The sequence below is a fragment of the Denticeps clupeoides genome, chromosome 8 (assembly GCF_900700375.1).
Source record: "Denticeps clupeoides chromosome 8, fDenClu1.1, whole genome shotgun sequence".
Classification (NCBI taxonomy): Eukaryota; Metazoa; Chordata; class Actinopteri; order Clupeiformes; family Denticipitidae; genus Denticeps; species Denticeps clupeoides.
Window position 1 is genome coordinate 13,458,604 of NC_041714.1, and position 20,828 is coordinate 13,479,431.

At 44.0% G+C, this 20,828-nt stretch overlaps 1 protein-coding gene across 3 annotated transcripts; it reads right to left on the reverse strand.

Annotated features, from left to right (window-relative positions):
* Positions 1-1,022: 1,022 nt before the first annotated feature.
* Positions 1,023-20,277, reverse strand: tmem63ba (transmembrane protein 63Ba). 3 transcript variants are annotated; one of them, XM_028988336.1, is made up of 24 exons: positions 20,091-20,277; positions 13,897-14,124; positions 13,325-13,404; positions 11,978-12,016; positions 10,995-11,076; positions 10,814-10,851; positions 8,746-8,888; positions 8,473-8,524; positions 8,276-8,384; positions 8,092-8,162; positions 7,110-7,190; positions 6,904-7,027; positions 6,421-6,554; positions 6,067-6,204; positions 5,816-5,969; positions 5,457-5,563; positions 4,768-4,854; positions 4,450-4,515; positions 4,192-4,354; positions 3,884-3,989; positions 3,625-3,792; positions 3,431-3,546; positions 3,250-3,324; positions 1,023-3,158 (listed from the first exon to the last, which is right to left on the reverse strand). In XM_028988336.1, exons 2-24 carry the CDS (start codon positions 14,107-14,109, stop codon positions 2,997-2,999), a joined length of 2,508 nt encoding a protein of 835 aa, XP_028844169.1. In that variant the 5' UTR covers positions 14,110-14,124; positions 20,091-20,277; the 3' UTR covers positions 1,023-2,996. The 3 variants fall into 3 exon arrangements, with proteins under 3 accessions (XP_028844169.1, XP_028844168.1, XP_028844170.1); XM_028988335.1 differs by having other exon boundaries at positions 13,897-14,132; XM_028988337.1 differs by lacking the exon at positions 11,978-12,016 and having other exon boundaries at positions 13,897-14,132; positions 20,091-20,276.
* Positions 20,278-20,828: the final 551 nt, after the last annotated feature.

Consider the following 20,828-nt stretch of genomic DNA (forward strand, 5'->3'; position numbering starts at 1 on the left):
CGCTCCGTTCACCAAACTCATTTACTCCCTTAAGCCAGCGATCAAAATCGCACTCACTTCTTTCACTCCACTCACAGCAACTGCACTCTCACTTCTTTCACTCCACTCACAGCAACTGCACTCTCACTTCTTTCACTCCACTCACAGCAACTGCACTCTCACTTCTTTCACTCCACTCACAGTAGTAGCAAACTCACTTTTTTCACTCCACTCACAGCAGCTGCAATCTCACTTCTTTCACTCCACCCACAGCAGCTGCAATCTCACTTCTTTCACTCCACCCACAGTAGTAGCAAACTCACTTTTTTCACTCCACTCACAGCAACTGCACTCTCACTTCTTTCACTCCACCCACAGCAGCTGCAATCTCACTTCTTTCACTCCACCCACAGCAGCTGCAATCTCACTTCTTTCACTCCACCCACAGTAGTAGCAAACTCACTTTTTTCACTCCACTCACAGCAACTGCACTCTCACTTCTTTCACTCCACTCACAGCAGCTGCAATCTCACTTCTTTCACTCCACTCACAGTAGTAGCAAACTCACTTTTTTCACTCCACTCACAGCAGCTGCAATCTCACTTCTTTCACTCCACCCACAGTAGTAGCAAACTCACTTTTTTCACTCCACTCACAGCAGCTGCAATCTCACTTCTTTCACTCCACCCACAGTAGTAGCAAACTCACTTTTTTCACTCCACTCACAGCAACTGCACTCTCACTTCTTTCACTCCACCCACAGCAGCTGCAATCTCACTTCTTTCACTCCACCCACAGTAGTAGCAAACTCACTTTTTTCACTCCACTCACAGCAACTGCACTCTCACTTCTTTCACTCCACCCACAGCAACTGCAATCTCACTTCTTTCACTCCACCAATAGCAGTTTCAATCTCACCTCTTTCACTCCACCCACAGCACCCCGTGAATTACAACTGTATGACACGCTAACTTAATTCAATCATTTATTCATTCACTCACTCCCACCACATCTCACTCCCAGAAAAGTGAAGGATACCAGTGTTTATTAGTAAATGCCACTTTTATTTGTTCCAAGACCTGGAAGATTTTGTCAACCATACAGCGTTTGAGGAGAAATTAGGGTTATTTTTTTTTTCCTTACAAAAACTACTAAAAACGGGCAGATAAAGTACATATTTTTCTGACTCAATAGATTTTTTTTATTTTGCAGGAACCATGTTCACGACCACAATCAGGACAAAGTAAACAAGGAGAAGTTGTCTGACTACATGCTGTCCGCTGCATATAAGAACTGTACAAAAATGTACTCATAAATACCAGAGCTTAGTGTTGAAGCGCAGTGCAGTTACTTCAGTCTATTTACACAATTATATATTTTCACAAGTTTAAACACCTCCACTGAACCAAGAGGCCAGGAGCGGCCCAGCGCAACCCTTCCTTCAAGGGGAAAAAGGTTACCGAACTATAAATATGGAATGTTACTATGTAACACTGCATAAACCCATGATGTTTATAAATGTTTATATGGAACAGTCATGTGGAGCCACAGACGATGCATCACTATGGAGTGAAAAGACATGACGCGGTAACGACGGTCCTGAAGGAGAGACACACCACACACCTGGCAACAGTTTTGGACTCTGGCTTTGCTCATAACCTTAATTCTGCTCTGCTCTTAACCTTCTAGCTGGAGCAGCAGAAAAATCAGATAGTTACATACGAGAGTTAGGTTTACATAATTCTTGTCCTTTTTTTCTCCCAGGAAGGTGAATTGAACTGACACTCAAAATTTCAGTAAACCCACAAAAAGCCTTTCAATTAGGACCTGATGTGACATTTAACGCAGCTTATTGTTATTTATAGGAACTACATTTGTTAGAATTTGTTAGAACCTGCCACCAGCTTACACACTCTTAAATAAGCACAAGTTCAAGTTAACCAGGGATACAAAACAACACTTATTGCATTCCAGTAAAATGTGCAAGAGCTATACACGCAAAAAAAACAAAAAAAAAGGAGGTTTGTACAACAGTTTCCAGTGTTATCATGTGAAACACAGGCAGAGCGATCACCACGTCAGGAGTGAAGAAAAATGAAAACTCCACCCTTAGATTTACAGTCCTGACCTTTGCAAAATTTTCCGTCTTATCTTTGCTATAAATAAAAAAAAAAAGTCTGAGGTCAAACAAGAAAGAATGTAACATTTTTTTCTTCTTGCTGCAAACCTCTCCAATAAAAAGTGTTTGTGGGAGTTTCTAGGCAAAACCTCACTTGGTCTGCTTTTCTACATGAATGCATTTCATCATGCGTCATTACTGTCCCAGACTAGGGATTCTCTGGCCACACAGCTTTAAATACATAACCTGATGTGGCCAGGACCCAGCAAGACCAGGTTTCGATTCTAAGTCCATACATTCCGACAAGACTGACAAGTATACACGCAAGTCAATCATGGTGGAGATGATTTTGCAGTTCTACAGGAGACATAATGAGTGAGAACATGACATGGCAAAACTCAAGCATGATTACTTATGAACATGGTATACGGCGTCCTTCCACATTTTACTTCCTGCAGTGGTGACTTTAAACTAAAGTTGTGATACGCAGATTTCAGATGCATGAGGAATAAAAGAGATGAAAGAAAAAGAGAACAATTCAGAGTTCCTTCGGAGAACAGGGCGCTGGGCCTCCTACATGGTCCTTGGAGGCTAACGAGAACATTAAGAATTTTAGGAAGCCAACCGATTCCCAAAGTGCCGTTTTTCCAGTTTGGGTCTTCTAGCCGGGGAGTCTAGAGGGAAACTCGAACATAGTCTGGCTGCACGTTGTCATGGCTGCCCCAGTGGCTCTTCACCCTTTCATGTCAGTAGGAGTACTCAGTGTACTTGCATTGAGTGTGTGAGTAGGTTTTTAGCAAATCAAGTAGAAAAGGAGAAGATTAGTGTTTGTGCCCCATGACACAGCAGAGACCGCAGCCTGCCAATGTCTGGGCTCCTTTTAGCTACATTCGTGGGATCACTGGTGGACCTCGTGGTTGATGAGGCTGTCCTCTCCCGACTGAAAGTCCGCCTCGTTCATCATCTCCTCGTCCTGCGAGGACCCCTGGCCATCGTCCTCTCCGCTGCCTGATCCCGCCTCTTCCGAGTTTGGCTCCTGCAGCACCTGGGCTATGTACATCTGCGGCAGCAATAATAAGAAATAAATATGAAAAAAAGAGACATGACTTAGCATTGGTCACAAGAAAAAAAGTTCTACGATGTGAACGGACCGCAGATTTGGCAGCAGTGGCAGCACTTCGTGGCCGCCCGTTCTCCACTGCATCTGTCTCTATATGGTTATCGATCTGCAAATCAGAAACAGACTGGAGCTTCAGTCATATCAACACCACAAAGCTTCTTCTTTAGAAGAAGAATTTAAAAATCACACAGTGAAAAAAATGGCCACCTCACCTTGTAGTTGTGAGCACTGAGGTATTTAAAGTGGCCGAAAATGACGTGTGAGAGGCAGATGATGATGGTGATGATCAAGACCACAAATGTGAACATCGAGGTGGGTGCTGTAAACCCTGAAGGGATGGTTAAAAACCAGCAGGTCAGTTGTGTTACAGGGTAGCCAGTGAAGATGTTGAAGTTTTTTTTATTACCCATGCGCATGATGGAGAAGAAGAGCAGCCAGAAGAGGCAGAGGATGGGCGCTGCCACCACCTGGTTCACAGCCCCAGAGTGGATCTTCTTGTCCAATTTGGAGGGCAGGTAGGCGTAGTACATGTTGTACCTGTCCACCAGGTGTTTGAGCAGCATGTACATCAGACCTGAGGGAGAGATGGAGGACACTGGTCTAGTTGTATGTGGATTACGTGGAACGGATTATGTGTGTCTGGTAGCTGGAGTGGGCAAGCTCACCGAAGGGAACAATGATGGGGCAGGTGATGCTGTAGGCCATGACCACAGTAAAGACATTCATCAGCCAGGCATAGGCTGCCCCGAACTGGAACTCGTACGCTTGGTGCTGAGGAGACAAACTTTTTTTTTCAAATCCATTTAAATGTATAAAAATGTATTTACATAAATCATATTATGGATATGCAAATTTGTTACAAAATCTTAACCCAAACTGCAGCTGTAAATCTGTATGTGTAATAAATTATCTTTCTGAAATCATGGTGCCATTCAGTCATGTGGATTTTTGAAACGTGTGCTGTGTGACTGACCCTCTTGACGATTTTACGCTCAGCGGCTGAACGAGCCAGGCAGAGGCGGATCATGTACATGAGTAGGAAGGGGGTCCGCATCAGGTCGTTGGCGTTACCGATGAACGCAGAGGCAATGACGTAGTTGACAAAGAACGCCCCGTTATCTGGCAGGAAGACGCACCTAAACCAAGTGAACACAGGTAAATCTACAATCAACTCAATAGTACAATAACAATATCCTTTTTTTCTATATTAAAATCATGTGTCACCACTTACTCAAATCTCATAGTTGCTTCTGAAAGGAACGTCTGATCAAAAAGCCAGCGAAAGAAATAATCCAAACTGCAATACAAGGGAAAAAAATTAATTACTGAGATGTTTAACTAAATTAAATTAATTCATACAATAATACATATGGATTCTCATAAAATACATTTTGCCCTTAATGTCCTGTCCATTCAAAGCATTGTTTTAATTGTACCAGTGTAAAGTGTACCACCCTAAAAGATCATTCTATTAGCAGGATTAAACTATCCGAAATAAGACAGAACATTACCAAAGATGGGAATGATTAAAGGGGACCAGTCACAGTACCTGCTCAGTCCTAAAGATGGCAGAAGCAGGACCATGAAAATGAGGAAAGTGTAGCATTTGTGCATGGTGGTCCGGTTCTCTCCAGACCTGTACAATAAAAAAAAAAAAAAAAAAAAAAAAAACACAGGTGGTATTAAATTGCAGATTTAGCAAAGAATTAAAATTCATTATTAAAATCACATTGATGATTATTCATTCTTTGCTGAATGTGCGATTAATTAATCACAATGAATTTAAAACTATTACAGAGAGAATTGGAAAGAGGCTGATGCCATAACATTACGCTCACACGAACACACTGAACGAGTCAATGTAGGCGCTTACCACTCAGTTTGATATTCAGTGACTACATGTGCCACTGAAATGAAAAGCGGCTCAGGAAATTGAGACTTACATGAACAATAAATGATCATGACAACCCTAACATCAAAGCAAACCATTTGTTCTGACAGAAGAGTGAAACCCTTTCTTTGTTCTAAAACTACTGAACTCATGGCATGAGAATTTTCAAAAGGGAAAGGAATTCTCAATTCTACTGATAAGAACTCACATTCTTTATTACTCTCAGTTTCCAGCTTTTTTTTTTTTTTTTGAGAGTCGTGCATATATCCCCTATAGAGCCCTTGTCAGCTCCTGAATGTGATTGAAAATTTCTGAATGCAATTTTGAGCGTGTTCTTGAGTCAGTACCGTGTCCAGTGGGCTTCGAAGAAGGCAGAGTAGTAGACGATGGTGGGGAGCAGGGCAGAGAACGACCACAGGAGCAGGGTGGGGAAGAACTGTGTGACGATGGGATTCTGCAGGACCAGACAGTTGGGGAATTGGTAACAGGGAGAGCAGAGTGAATGGGGTGAACGCGGTGACAAATGAATATGAAACTGGTTACTCTGAATCTCCAGAGTTCCTTCAGAATCAGAATAACCCTAAAATGTATGAAATCACTTGTGATATCCACACCGTCCACTGTACTCTAGTTACGCTGATGATTCAGATTTTCCATGTACTGAACTTCAGAACCAAAACACAATTAGGTAGGGAGGGATACTTACGTTTAGATACTCCACAGGCTTGGTGACGTTGAATTTGTCCATGGTCGAGATGATGATGGCTGGCGTGGTGAGGAAAAATAGAAGTAGGAAGAGGAGGCAGTTGATAATGAAGCAGCGCACCCACCATGCCAGGCCCGCCACAGACAGGTTCTCCCTGGGAAACAAAAACAAATATATAAAACACACTTTACATCATACAGGTGGACCGTTTTCTCTGCTTTCGGTGGGATTGTGTCCAGATGGCCTCGCACCAGTAAATGTTCTGTGGGTCGGGAGCGTAGGCCACAGTCCAATTGTCTGTGGAGAGGATGCTGCTAAACTGGGAGGACTTCGGTGCCCGTCGGCAGTGGCAGCCGTGGCACTTGCACGCATTGTAGTCCTTAAGGATCCTGCGAATAACAGAAGTGACTAGATGACAATTCAGTGCTCACCAGGGGGCGCCAGAGGTCCAATTTTCACAGTGCACACAGGGCTTAAACGAAATTTTGGGACAAGAAAGACTAAGCTGACTTCTGACAATGGGAGAACACTGCTCATTGCTATAGCAGAGCTTTACAGCTTGATAGAGCATAAATAATACAAAATTCAAAAAAGTTTAAACTCACGTTGTGGCCATGGACTCATTTTGGAAAGTGACGAAGGCCATGCCCAATGGTTTGTTGTTTATATTCACTTTCTCTCTTCGCAGTTCATCTCGCAGCCTGGTCTCCATATCAGTGTAATATTTCACCGCATCCACCTGACCCCCCCCACAAAAAAAAAAAAAAAAAAGAGAAAACTTCAGAGAGGCAGTTCCAAGGGATCCAAGAGATAGAATTACTAAAATACCGCCATAATCTACCTCATACAGACCACATTATTTTTCCTATTACATTAGAGGCAAGTCTCTACAAGATGAGGACCATGACTAATAACCAGGTGCACAGAGCACAATGCTGTAAACACTGGCACTACGGTGTAAATAAAGGCTCCATGGAAAAAGAGAATGAAGCACAAAAGGTCAGAGGATGCTGTGGTGGCCTGGTCCAAAAAGGGTAATCGGGGATGGGGTGAGTGAGTAAGTGACATCAGCAGATGTGGGGCTTCACCTCCTCACACCCCTTGACGATGCAGCAGCAGAGGTGGCCACAAGGTTTGGGGTTGATCATGGGAGTGATGGGCTCCTTACTGGCGACGTCGGTGAAAAACTTCTTACTGCGCTCCGCCTTCTTCCTGCAGCCAGAGGGACACAGACATTGATGTCATCTCACATTAAAGAACGTAATGTGATGTGTAATAACGGAGTGGAATGTACCTTTCAGAGTCCAGGTGCATGAGCTTGGCCACATCAAAACACATGCGAGCATCCAAGACTATGCAAGTTTCATAAGCCTGTCTGTGTTTAAAAAAAAAATAAAAATTTCAGCACACAGCATTTCATATCTGAAACAAACAGCAAAACAATCCAGCTCTGACCTAATCTGGAATAGTCCATGCACATTATAGTCTTGTACTTTATGTATATTGTTATATTGTGTACTGTAAATAATATCTTAATTATATTTTGTAGCGATAATGTTTGTTTTTTAACATTATATGTTGCATTGCATTGAGGGATATTCCATGTTGTTACATACTTGGTCAGTGTGATTTTATTTTCTGATTTGAAATCAAATTACAATTGTTAAAACCTTTTTTATTTATTTATTTAAAGACACCTTCAACTTGGTGACACCGGTTCAGTGTAAAAAGATACTCTTTGGTATAATATAAAGGGTTAATGTCTTGATTGCCTTATTTCACTTGGTCCAGGAGTCATTCACTGGCTGACGCGGTGAAATGGGACAGGAATGTGGGTGACAAGCACACAAATGAGATTATTCAAAACACCATTTTCTCTGGCTACGATGCATCCGGCAGCACCAGCAGTCGCCCCTCATCCCACCGCATGACCTGCAGCACAGGGCTCATACGGCTCCCATTACTCTAGCACAGACCCTCATCTATCTACAGCCTCAATAACGAGTTAATGAACAGGACACTGCTGACTCTTCATATGGATTTTTGTTCTGTGGATCAACCAATCACAACCAGACCAACCACTCAAAACAAACATTTGAATTGTTAGTTGATTTCTATTTTTTTGGTCTGTCAGGAAACTCTACAGCAAGACCATACTATGGTATAATGACAACAGAAGAGCAGACAGAAGTAGTACAGTAGGAGTAGCAATAATGCCGATAAAATTAGCTGCACATGATAAAATGAGATCTCTTCACATGAAATATCAAACTCACTCAAAGTGCTGCTTGATGTGTTTCTCCTCTGCGTATTTCGAGATGCCGTTAATAAATAAAGTGCGTTTCACCTGTGGGGTACACAGAAGGAAAAAAAAATCTGGATCTTGTGGAGAGTTTGTAGGTGAATAATGTGGTAGAAATGGACACGAATTGTTCTAGATGAGGAAGGGTACGCCCTGACCAGGTCGTCCTCTTTGTAGTGCATTTTGGAGGTGTGCCGTCTCATGCTGTACACAGTCAGTAACAGGTAAAGGAAGGCGAAGATAGTGTGCAGCCACAGCAGGTTATTCCTGAGAGGAGAAACCCGGTGAGGGATTACATCATTACAAACAGTACAAAGCAGGAAAAAATAAAAAGAAAGAAAAGAAAAGCACTCACTCTGGATTTAGGTTGGCTATAGTGGTTCTTCCAAAACTATAAGCATCATTTTCTGTAGATGGGAGGAGGGAGAGATAGATAAATAAATAAATAAATAAATGTCCCTGACATTTGGGCAAAGGGCGCCGGTCAGGATGAGAAAATGAAACCCACACCTCGAGGGTTCCGAGAAAACCACACACATAAAAAGGGTACAGTCATGAGCACATGACTGTTACTGTAGCGACCCGCCCACACACGCTGGCCCTATGGTGTTTCCCGTCCCCGACTCACCCAGCAGGTCTCCTGAGAAGTTGACTGGCAGGATGATGCCCACCGACAGGACGCCCACCACCACTAGCAGGCCGATGATGTGACGCTGGAAGGAGAGGTAGTGCACGGCATCCTCCCCACACTTCTCCCTGATCTCGTCGTCCCTGAGATGGCAGGAATTGAAGTAAATTTACATTCACTCGAACGTAACTAACTATTTACACCATGTTCTTAATAGGGTGGTAGTAGCCTAGTGGGTAACACGCTCGCCTTACTACCATTGTGTCCCTGAGCAAGACACTTAACCCTAAGTTGCTCCAAGGGGATGGTCCTTGTAACTACTGATTGTAAGTCGCTCTGGATAAGGCCGTCTGATAAATGCTGTAAATGTAAATGTTCTGGAACACGGCGGTATTACTGGGTTTCACTTTCATGTTTTGCAGGTAACCATCACACACACACACACACACACACACACAGTTGAAACCTAAAGTTTACATACACTGTATAAAAAGACGTAACTTTTTTTTGTTACTCTCTGATATTAAATCATACAAAACCCTTTCAGTTTTAGGCCCGTTCGATTTCCAAAATAATTTCTATTTGCTAAATGTCAAAATAATGTTAGAATTTTATAGAGATTTTTTCATTTCTATTTTCAAAGTTAAAAGTTCACATGCAATTGAATAGTATTTGGTAGAATTACCTGTCATTAAACTGAATGAATTGATGCAACTGCTTTGGGTATCCTTCCACAAGCTTCTCACAACAGTTTAATGGAATTTTGGCCCATTCCTCCTGACAGAACTGGTGTAATTGAGTCAGGTTTGTTGGCCGTCTTGCTCTCGTCACGTCTTTTCAGCTCGGACCACAAATTTTCGAATGGATTGAGATCAGGGCTTTGTGATGCCCACTCCAAAACATTGACTTTGCTGTACTTAAGCCACTTTGTAACCAATTTTGCAGTACGATTACGGTCATTGTCCATTTGGAAGACCCATTTGCACCTAAGCTTTAACTACCTGGCTGATGTTTTGAGATGCTGCTTCAATATTTCAACATACTGTTCTTTCTTCATGATGCCATCTGTTTTGTGAAGTGCGCCAGTCCCTCCTGCAGCAAAACACCCCCACAACATGATGCTGCCACCTCCGTACTTTGTATTTTTTTTTTTTAAGTGAAGTAATAGTCATTGTGATACACAGCACCACAGAACACGGAAATGTGTGACACAACGAAATGTGTCTTCTGCTTTTAACCATCACCCTTAGTGAGCAGTGGGCAGCCATGACAGGTGCCCAGGGAGCAGTGTGTGGGGACGGTGCTTTGCTCAGTGGCACCTCAGTGGCACCATGGCGCCTCGGGATTCGAATCTGTAACCTTCTGATTACGGGGCCACTTCCTTAACCGCTAGGCCACCACTACCACAAACAGTTCAATTTTTATTTAGTCAGACCACAGGACATGTCTCCAGAAATTAGGGTCTTTGTCCCTGTGTGTATTTGCAAAGTATAATCTGGCTTTTTATGTCGCTTTTGGAGTAATGGCTTTTTCCTCGCCGAGTAGCCTTTCAGTGCTTGTCGGTGCAGAACTCGTGTCAGCCAGCATCTTCTCAAGGTCTTTTGCTTTTGTTCTGGGACTGATACACAGATTCCGCACCAGAAGACGTTCATCTCTTGGATCAACTCAAGTGGAGCCAGTTAACCGATCAGATGCTCCTAAAGCCATGACATCATCTGGGCTTTCCCAGGTATAGTACCCCCTTGTGTATGTAAACGTTTGACTTTGAAGTTTGAAAAAAAAAAAAAAAGAAGAAAAAAAAAAAAAAACACTAACAATTCACACATTATTTTGACATTTAGCAAATAGAAATTATTTCAGGAATCCGATAGTAAGAAAAAAAAAAAAAAAGTTGTGTCTTTTTATACAGTGTATGTAAACTTTTGGTCTCAACTGTTTAAAAAACAGGAACACAAGCATGCATGCACAAGTGTGCCAACACGCCCATGAACACACCTGAAGTTACATTCAGACAGGCACAGTCAGCTATTTGTGTACGTGCATTCCCACTTTATCCTGCGGTACTCACTTTATCCTGAAGATGGCTGTTAACCAGGAGCAGAATCCCTGCAACAGAGAAGCTCACTGAGCATGCAGACACACACACACACATATATATTTCAAGGAAAAGGGCAAGCTTCATTTTAATAATAAATTTTACAGTTCATGCAGTGAAAAGCCCTCACTGTCAAAACGCAATGAGGACTCACATTGTCTCGCTGATCAATCTCTGAGCTGGAGACCGAGGTTAGGCGCTCATAACGGTCAGGGGTCTGCATGGCAGAGGCCACACTGCACAAAAAAAATAAATAAAATACACAACTGTTCAGGTATGCATCACAGAATCCGCAAAGAGGCTTTATTAAGGTTTATACAGAATAAATTTCAGTGTCTGTGTTAATATGATGAGAAGCATGAAGCTGGTCTCAGTCTACGTCAAAAGGATGATGTTCACTGGTTGACATACTGGTCTAACGTTATTTATAAAAGGTGCCAGCTTCTACTCAGTCATTTCATGTGTTAATGTGTGTTTCAGTGAGGAGGAAATGACCCAGGTAATCCTGAAGAGGCTAAAGTACTGCATGCGCACACACACACACACACACACACACAAGAATGGAGACACAAACAGAGTTTAGTAGAGATTAAAACCCACACACTGAAAGTCAGAGACAGAGCGGTTTGACCTGTGTTCTGCAGTCTATGAAAGTAGACTACAGTTCCCAGAATCTTTTGAGCTCTCAACTAAACCACAATTTGAGGTGTATTCCAACCAAAACTGGTAGTCTGCAATGAATTCATCGGTCAATTTGTAAGTCATATTTTTCAGACTTTGGGTGGAATGCCTCTTTGGGGTCAAGGGGTCAAAAATCATGTCTCCTACAGATCCACAGGGTCAACACCACCTTTACCTTTCCCTGTAAGCATCCTGCCTGTCGGTGGCAAGCAGCGCATTCCCACCCATCGGAAAAAAGTGCATGCTTAATGAGAGAGACACGAAATGTTGATTAAATACAGGCCAGCCCAGAGGAGAAACTACCATCAGAGTAAAGATACAGCGAGTGAGAAAGAAAGATGACGATCAAGCAGAAAGGGGAAAAAGTCCCTGCACACATCTAGAGAGAAAAGAGGGTTAATTTAACAGCAGAGCAGAGGAGAAATGCATACAAATTGTGACGTAAAAACAACATACTATTCCCGTTCGTCCAGTCGGCTGTACCGCTGATCCTGTCTTCAGAGCACAAAGGGGAAATAAAGGTGAACTTATCTTACACACATGTGCGCGCGCACACACACACACACAGCATTTGATAAATCCTGGGTGGATATTTATAAAAAAAAAAAAAAAAATCATTATTTTGCAGAAAATTACATTTAGGAGCCTGACAAGAGAATAAGAATGAGTGGTAAAACATAACAGTAATGTGATGCTCCATTTATCCTAACATCGACTTAATTAAATGATCACATGACTTCAGTTATACTACCTAACACCAGCATTTAATTCACGTAATTGAGCGTAACACAAACTGGTGATGTGAATTGCATGCATTTGCATGTTAAAGCGCTGCTTAAGAACAGGTCTACGATCAAAAACGTGCATGAGGCAGAATAAATATGCTGATTTCAGCCTGCTACCACATAGGAGTGTCTCAGCACTTCCCAATCAATTCACTCAACGGCAGTGTTCAGCAAGGCTCCCAGCTGAATAAATCGTCGGTGGGCGACAGCGCGTCCACTCGGCCCAAACAAATAAACCCTCCCGCGCTGCACTTCACCCTCCTGCAGGGTTTTCAGTCATCAGACGCGTTTGCCATTCGGGAAAAGCATGTGAAGAGCGGGGTGCACTTTTCACCCCATCATCACCTCTGTCCTCATCCTCACCCCCTAATGAGTATGGGTTAAAGTTGCAAAATGATAACAGAAATAGGCCAAGACGTGTCAATATTCTGTAAGCAGACCTTGCCCACAACCACCACAACACACTGATACTGCATTCAACTGAGCCACCGAAACCCTCCTTTAAACCCTTGATACGGTGGATACCCACCGACTGAAGTTCTGAATTATATTTTGTGGTCATAACTGCATATGATGCAGAAATTTTCCATCACTATCTGGCAACACGGGAGCAAATTTTCTTATCAACTGGTGTTTGTTAAAACAGAGATGAAACAGACAATGCAAATTAGGACCTTGCTCAAGGTTCATGGTTCATTTATAATCAGACATAATTCACGCATACGGTGTGTGTGGATTAAAAATCACAGAAAATAAAAAGGCAAAAACAAATCAGGTGACCCAGACCCCTGAGCAAGATGCTTAACCCGCACTCTCTCCAGAGGGGCTGTCACTGTACTACTCGTTAAAAAATGCTCTGGATAAGGGCATCTGATAAATGCCAGAAATGTAAATAAAATGTTTTTTTAGTTGGGTTTAAATGCAAAAAGGTTTGCAGCGAATGTTTTATGCAACTTATTTAATATGATGAAATGTCAATTCTTTGTTCTTGTTTTGCGGCCTTTTGCTATGGGCTTACCTGTCCGCATCGCTGACCAGTGCCAGGCGGCCATAGTCCCATGCCTTCTTCCTCAGAACAGAGAACACGAAAAGTAGAGTCTGGAATGACACGAGGACAATAATGTCACTATGCAAGGCCTCAAGAAAGCACATAAAACCAGTAAAATAAAGGGTTTTATTAGGATAAAGAGAATTTAGTCATTTTCTTGCCACAGTTACATAAACCTGTACAAGTGCTTTGGGTGTAACCGGCACTAGTTATTGGTTATCAACTAGAATATCCGGCCTTCTTTATTGCGGAACATTTTGATGCGACACAGGATGTGTTATGTAAAGTGGACATCATGCTTTGCAGGCTGTGGTGTAATGGAGATGACATCTTGTAGGCACAGGTACATCTTGGAACATCTAGTACCTGGAGCGGCCCGCTAACATTTTTATTCCAGCGCCACCTCCGTTTGGCTCAGCTGCTTGCTAATATCCTAACCCAGCGCATGATGTGGCGGCTTGGCGGGAGAGACACCTATAAAGTAAATGCTCCGACTGGCGCGGCTCCAGGCCGTGGGTGTGGGTGTGGGGTGCGGTACCCACCAGGAAGCAGACGAAGTCCAGGGCGAGGACGGTGGGCACCCCGCCGAAGGGCAGCCCCTGCAGCACGGTGCTGCGGATGCGCGCCTTGTAGCACCACTCTTTGGGCGGGGGGTCAGCGGAGCTGTTGGAGACGGGGGTGGTGGTGAACATCGCAGCCTCCACCAGCCCCCGCCTGCCCCACACTCCTATTAACAGCAGGAACCTCAGCAGCATGTTCAAAACACCATCCTGCACTCCTGCACACAGAGCGAGAAAGAGACAGACACACAGACACACACGCTCTCAGGTCAAAGGTCAAAACTCACCAATAGGAATGTCCAAAACCCTTCTGAATGTTATTGATTTATTATTAAGTTACATTAATCAATGCGCTGAAAAGCCTGCGAGCCACCATTCGGCCTAGACTGAAACTGCCAGTGACATCTGTTCTCAGGTCAACAAATAAGGTTTCAGTCGTTTGCATTTTCCCTCCATTGTACTCTGAACTTTGTCAAGTCCCCAGCTACCCATGACTCAAGACCGACATTAGGAAATGTCCAAAAACTCTTAGATAATCAAAAAAACAAGAACTCAGACATCTGCCAGACCAACACAGTAACTGAATTTTCAGATCATTTTTTATTAACGGTACGTCACTGGAATATACAATGGGAACAAATCAACACAGACTTTATAAGCATTTATCGGAGAAGAAATGTTTCTAAAAATAATACAAAATTCAGAAAAGGCACTTAAACAGAGTAAGTGCTCCTAGAACTGAGGTCAAGGGTCATCATTACTCAGCAGGAATGTTCTTCATCTCCCCAGATTTAAATTATAGCGCATGGGCACACTGTAAATGTATGAACAAAAAAATAAACAACTGAAAAGCCACAGGATGGACATTTCAGTCACAAGAATGTAAACCATGCCTACTGACATGCCCCAGATCATGCCGGTCATACCAGCAACCAGACAGGAAACGTCCAGGAAGAGCAGCGAGTCGAAAGTGTACATAAAACCAGGGCACAGCCAATAACAGCTCTTCCTGCAATCAAGCGCGGCAAACAGGAAAGACGAGTTTACAGCAAAGAAAAGGGAACACCAATTATGTGGAAGTCTGAAAAAATACTATGGGAGAGTGAGAGATGGGAGAAGACGGATGGAAGATTCCAGAAAGAGAAGGTGATGAAACTCTACAGGGACAAAAACAGTTTTTAAATCAGTCGAAAGGCCAAATACTGAACTCACCTTCAAACACACACACACACACACACACACACACACACACACACACACACACACACACGCTGAGTCATCAGAACTCACAGTCTGGAGTTAAGGTGATCATTAAGAACCTCACAGTGATACCGTGTGGCGCTGAAGCGCTGGTGGCCTCCTGGGAGACTAGGCCAGGGTTCCCGCGAGGCGGCCCGTGGCCCAGCAGACTCTGGCAAAACGCCTCACGCCGCGGCCCGACAAGCCTCCATTCTCCTCGTCCCGCGGTGACATCATCCACAAGGGATGGGGGGGGGGGGGAACAATAGACAAACAGGGGTTGGCCAGTTCACACTGCCTCCCTCTGACCCACCGATGAGGCTGCAGTGCCACGACGATGTTACAGCTGTGTTCCGAAATGCCACACACACACACACACACACACACCCCGCTGCAATGGAAACTACTGTAGTCCCACCTCGTTTCTGAACGCCCTGTTGCCATGGCACTACACTTCCGGCTAACATTCCCCAAATACAAATGCGCAGCTGTGAGGAGGGACGCGAGACACTTTTTGCGCTGATAAATTCGACCTGGGCAGCATATGGACGTGCTAGACACGCGCGTCCAGCGCGGCCTGGCGGGGCAGCTGTCAGCGAGGCAGGGGGCTGGAGGCAGGTGGCGGTAACCATCAGGCTCGGATCCAGGAGGAGGCGAGCCTCACCACAGCTGACACAAAAAAAAAAAAAAAAAAAAAAAAACAGGAACGGGGAGGTGGGAGGGATGTATCCAATCAAAAGGAGCCGTTTATGCGCCTCTGAAAGGGAACACGGCAGGCGCTCACGCCATCTCACGTTACACTGCCGAGAGAAGGGGGTGAAATCGGAGGGCCGCGCGCTCTCACATGCCAGGGACTCTACGATCGACCTGAAAAAGGAAGTAGTTAAATAATGAGTCCGACCTTCGCTACAGCCGATAAACGCGATTCGGACAATGCTCCCTCCACAGAGAGGGTTGGGCGAAATGGCAAGAATACCGTTTCGTGATCCCCCCCCTCTTCACAATTATCATGGTTCTTATGTCCAATTTTCCAAGTTACAAAACCGTACAACCAAACTATTTTTCTTTGTAAAAACAGCATTTAGAACATTTCTGACCAGATATTAATCAGTTTTTAATCAGAAACTCGGTCAATATGTTTGTAAACAAGCTTAATAAATTCCACTCATTATGACCTTATTATAACCTAATCCAATTGTTAAACTATTACGGATTTTTTTTCACATTTTACCATGACAATACCTCCTAAGGTAAAACACAGATTCCTAAAGGGGTCAATAAAGGGCACAAATGTAAATTCAGATTTCTCGGAAGATTTTGCTCATTGTTTGGGTAAGAGCCAAACCGGTTCCTTGTCACCGTTGTATGTTTTTTTTTTTTTTTTAATGGACCAACTCATCAAATACGTTTTTTCCATTTCAGCTATTGCTTCCCGCTACAATGCGGCAGCGAGAACTGTGCATTGGCGCCGTGGTTCAAATGACTCGGTTGAGGCGGCAATTAGGCGGACAAGCAAATGGTGCAATTCTGCTGGGTAAAAAGAATGTAGTCTATTTAGGCGATAATACAATCTCTCTGCTCTGGCAGATCATCAAATCCAGTTTCTTAAACCAATTTTCCAGTTCAGCTCGCTGCCAGGCCTGGTTATGCAACAGGATCCTCACCTGTAACATGAAAGGGCATTTTCCACCTGCGCCATACAAAGAGCTGCACATAAATTGCTATTACATAACTGGGTGAGACGGTTACAGATGACAAAATGCAAATAAATAAAAAAAACTGCTGTCACCAGGTCTGAAACTGGTCATCGGGTATGAAAGGGAGCCCTCCCAAAAAAAAAAAAATGTCTTCCAATTATTGGTGTAAATATAATAATTACTCCACTTTATTAACCCGAGTAGAAACAATGGCTCTTAACATCCCCCGATTGGTCTGAATTTCCTCCTTGAATCTGGAACGGGCCACGGTGGGGATGTTGAGTAGAAATTATCTAATCGCTCCGGTAATGCAACTAGTTCCACTCTCTAGATCCTCTCATGAGAAGAAAACTTTCCTTAGTAATCAAACATCTGACACGTCAAAATGGTGTTAAAAGCGCAGGATTCCTGTGGGAAGGATTATTATGAAGATCTCATCATAATTTAAAGGTGCTAAGCCACGAGACCAGTGATTTCCAGCCTATCACATACAATAATCCATTAATCCAAGTGAGACCTAATGTGCGTTTGTTTGTTAAGTGGCACTGTTGAGCAATTTTGCCTTCAATGTAGTAAAAAAAAACGGTGATTCGCCATTTAGTGCCCCTTCAGAGTTGCACTGAACATCTTATTTAGTTTAGCACAAACAGAAAACAGTCCCAATAAGTCCGGTTTGAACCGCTGCATCGCTGCTAAAAAGAAACCTGAGAATTAATAGTGGATGAACACCTTTAGTGGGGCAATCGGAGGAACACAACCAAAAAAAAAAAAAAAATCATGAGTCACGGGCCCTCGCTGCTCCTGACGGCCTTCATACGAGACCAGCCTCCGTCACCCCAGCCGCCAAACGAATCAGAGCGCAGGCGGCGCTGACAGCGCATCGGAAAGCGGCTTCAGCACACGCCGGTCAAACATTCTCCTGATAACGCCGGTGAGGCCCGGGCTGATAAGACGGGTAAGCAGCGGGCCCTGGAGCTTTTTGGCCTTGGGGCCAATGAGCTCATTGATCATTAACCAATTGATCATTAACGCCACACAACTTAAGAGTCAATCCATGCGAAACAATACTTTTTAACACTGCTTCACAGGTCAAACAGAGGTCGACAGTTCTCCACATGCTACAGGTTTAATTTAGAACATGTTCCAGTAGAACATTTATTAGAACTTCGGGGATCATCATGTCCATCCCAGACATGCGATTTGGATTATTGTCTGCTGAAGAGATGTAATGAATCGTAATGCTCGGAGAACTCCGCAGGGAACTCCGTGAACAAACGGAACCGTGAGCATACCGGCAGCCCGCGGACCCTTCAGGGTTACCTGGCAACCAGACAATCTAGGTTTGAGGTAAAGGGATCCCGTTAATCCAGTTCCGACGGGAGAACCTGGAGTGTAGCCGTGCGCCGAATGCAGACCAGTGGCATCTCATCTGCTCAGCCAGGAATTATGCTCCGCTACGTAAAACACACGAGTGCTGGAACTTCGGATTCATGCATCTCCACGATATCGATATCTTATTCTGAAACATCAAAATGGACCAAAATATGGTGGCTTATATTGCGTTACTGATTATGGATCATAGGGAATATCATGCTTAATCTATTTAAAGCAGGTACAGCGATAGACGGGTGTGTGTGTGTGTGTGTTGCATCACCACATCCTGACAATACTGCTGTGTAACGCTACGCCAGTGTCAGATGGAGTCGCATTAATATTTCAGAAGGACCGTACCACAACAAAATGAGTCAACAATAATATTACACCCAGACAAGGCACACACATAAAGAACGGGGGAGGGTCACGAGATCACAAGCACGTGCCGACGCAGCCCTCCCATAATTAGGTAATTAAACGCCCGCTGTAATCCAGTCGTCATCTGGCAGCTATAACTGATACACGGGATCGCTTGGCAAAATGTCATGGTTAATGTTTCTGACGGGACTAAATGGTTCCAGCAAATAATTCATTAGAACCTAATGATCAACTTGTGTAACAGTCCACACAGCAGTCAGGGCAGAGCACAGCGTAATCATAATCTGAGGCATCCTAGGACCGTCTGACCGAGACAAAGGGATTGGCACTAATCTGAGATTATAACAATATGGCGCACTGAGAAAGAGAAGGCTGATTCTGTCCATCATCCTGCAGATACCACATTTCTTATTTTATGATCATATTTCATCAACCTTATTCTATATTAAGCGGTCAAAGCCTTAAATGTTGAACGGATTATTCATAGTCCTTCAGAAAAAAAATTATTATTGCCTCTAAAAATGTGTATCTAATAATAATACACCTCTATTGAAAATGGAAAAACTAAAAAAAAATGTCTCCCTGCAAACGGATTGTTATATCTTTCTTTATATCTAATATGAGATTTATTCATGTCAATAAATCGGAGCCCCTGTGTAACAGTGAGGACATTATTAGTGAGCCGCAGGCTCGTCTCCTCCCCCCTGCCGGAGTATTCAGGGCGGAGTATTAGAGGTAATCTCAGCAACAGGAATGTGTCACGCCTTTGGTGCATCTTGGGGCGACCCCTCTGACCCTCGGGACTCCGATGCCTCTCCGAACGTAGTGCGTCTGTCCATTACACGGCCCACGGCGGACCGGGACACGGTTCATTATGCACTTAAACTTGCCCGTTGTGCACAAGAACCCCGTCAATAATGAATTATAACGAAGCCAGGCCGACCAGTGCTGCTTCATAACACCGTGAATGAAGTTCACTTGGTTTATGGCGCCTTATAATGCAGCGAAGGCCATATGATGTGTGGTCTGGGTTTTTAAACCCCACACACACACACACACACACACACAGTAAAACACAACACTACACCTCTAAATATGAACCAGCGGGCCTGTAAAACAGCGAAATTCCAGCACGTCAACTAGTAAAACCTCCCACAGCCAGCGACAGAGCAGTAACCTTCAAACAGCGACCAAGTGTTTCATTATTTTACAGCCTTGGAGTAACAGTTGACGGTGTGACACTGTAACACTCCCCAATCAACTAGTTTCACACACACAAAACCACAGCGCGTCGCATTCAGAGGGACAAAAAGGGACATTATTCACATTCGACCACGGGACAAACGCTGGGATATTTATAAATGATATAAATAGACATATGTAGATATATAGATAGATATATACCAGCTATACATTCGGCACCGGGCCGCGTTTCCAGGCGCAGGAAACGAGCCGAGCCGCGGTCCCGTTTTTAAACTCCAGCCTCACCTGCCGGGGCTTTTCAATTCCTCGCCGGATCGCCGGCGTGTCGACCGTCGCGGGCTTCCCGTTTCTCAACTCGCCAACTCGGGGCCAGCAGCGTTCAACATTACGGGGCAAAATGCGCAGGACGCGCCGCCGCTGCCAGCCAACGCCGAGGCCAACGCCGCCTGCCTATGGACTGAATTTTTCCACCCGGGAATCTCGCGAGAGACGGCGTGAAGAGGAGGGGCGCGTCCCAATCGTTCCCGTTTACCGCCCCGCGCCCTGCGTCCGAAACGTCTGCTGATACCGGAATGAGGGCAAATTATAATCATGTATTCTGCGCCTATATTCCATAGTTAGTACACATAACATTTACAGCATTTATCAGACCCCCTTATCCAGAGCGACGTACAATCAGTAGTTACAGGGACAGTCTTGTTCAGGGACACAATGGTAGTAAGTGGAGTTTGAACCTGTGTCTTCTGCTTCATAGACGTGTGTGTTACCCACTAGGCTACTAGCACCTCTATACCCCATAACTGGTATTGGAAAAACTGGTATTTGAACGCGGCCAAAGCACCAGTTTTTCTAAAATTCGATTCCATTTAAATATAGCAATATGTAATACTTCTACGATACTTTAAAAGCTATTGAGTAGGAGGTGGTTATTTTACTCTCAAGCTGTATTTGATTGCCCTCCGTGCACCACAATGCAGTGTTGAAAGGATTTACTTTTGACTCTAAGTATTGGTGAATCAAAAC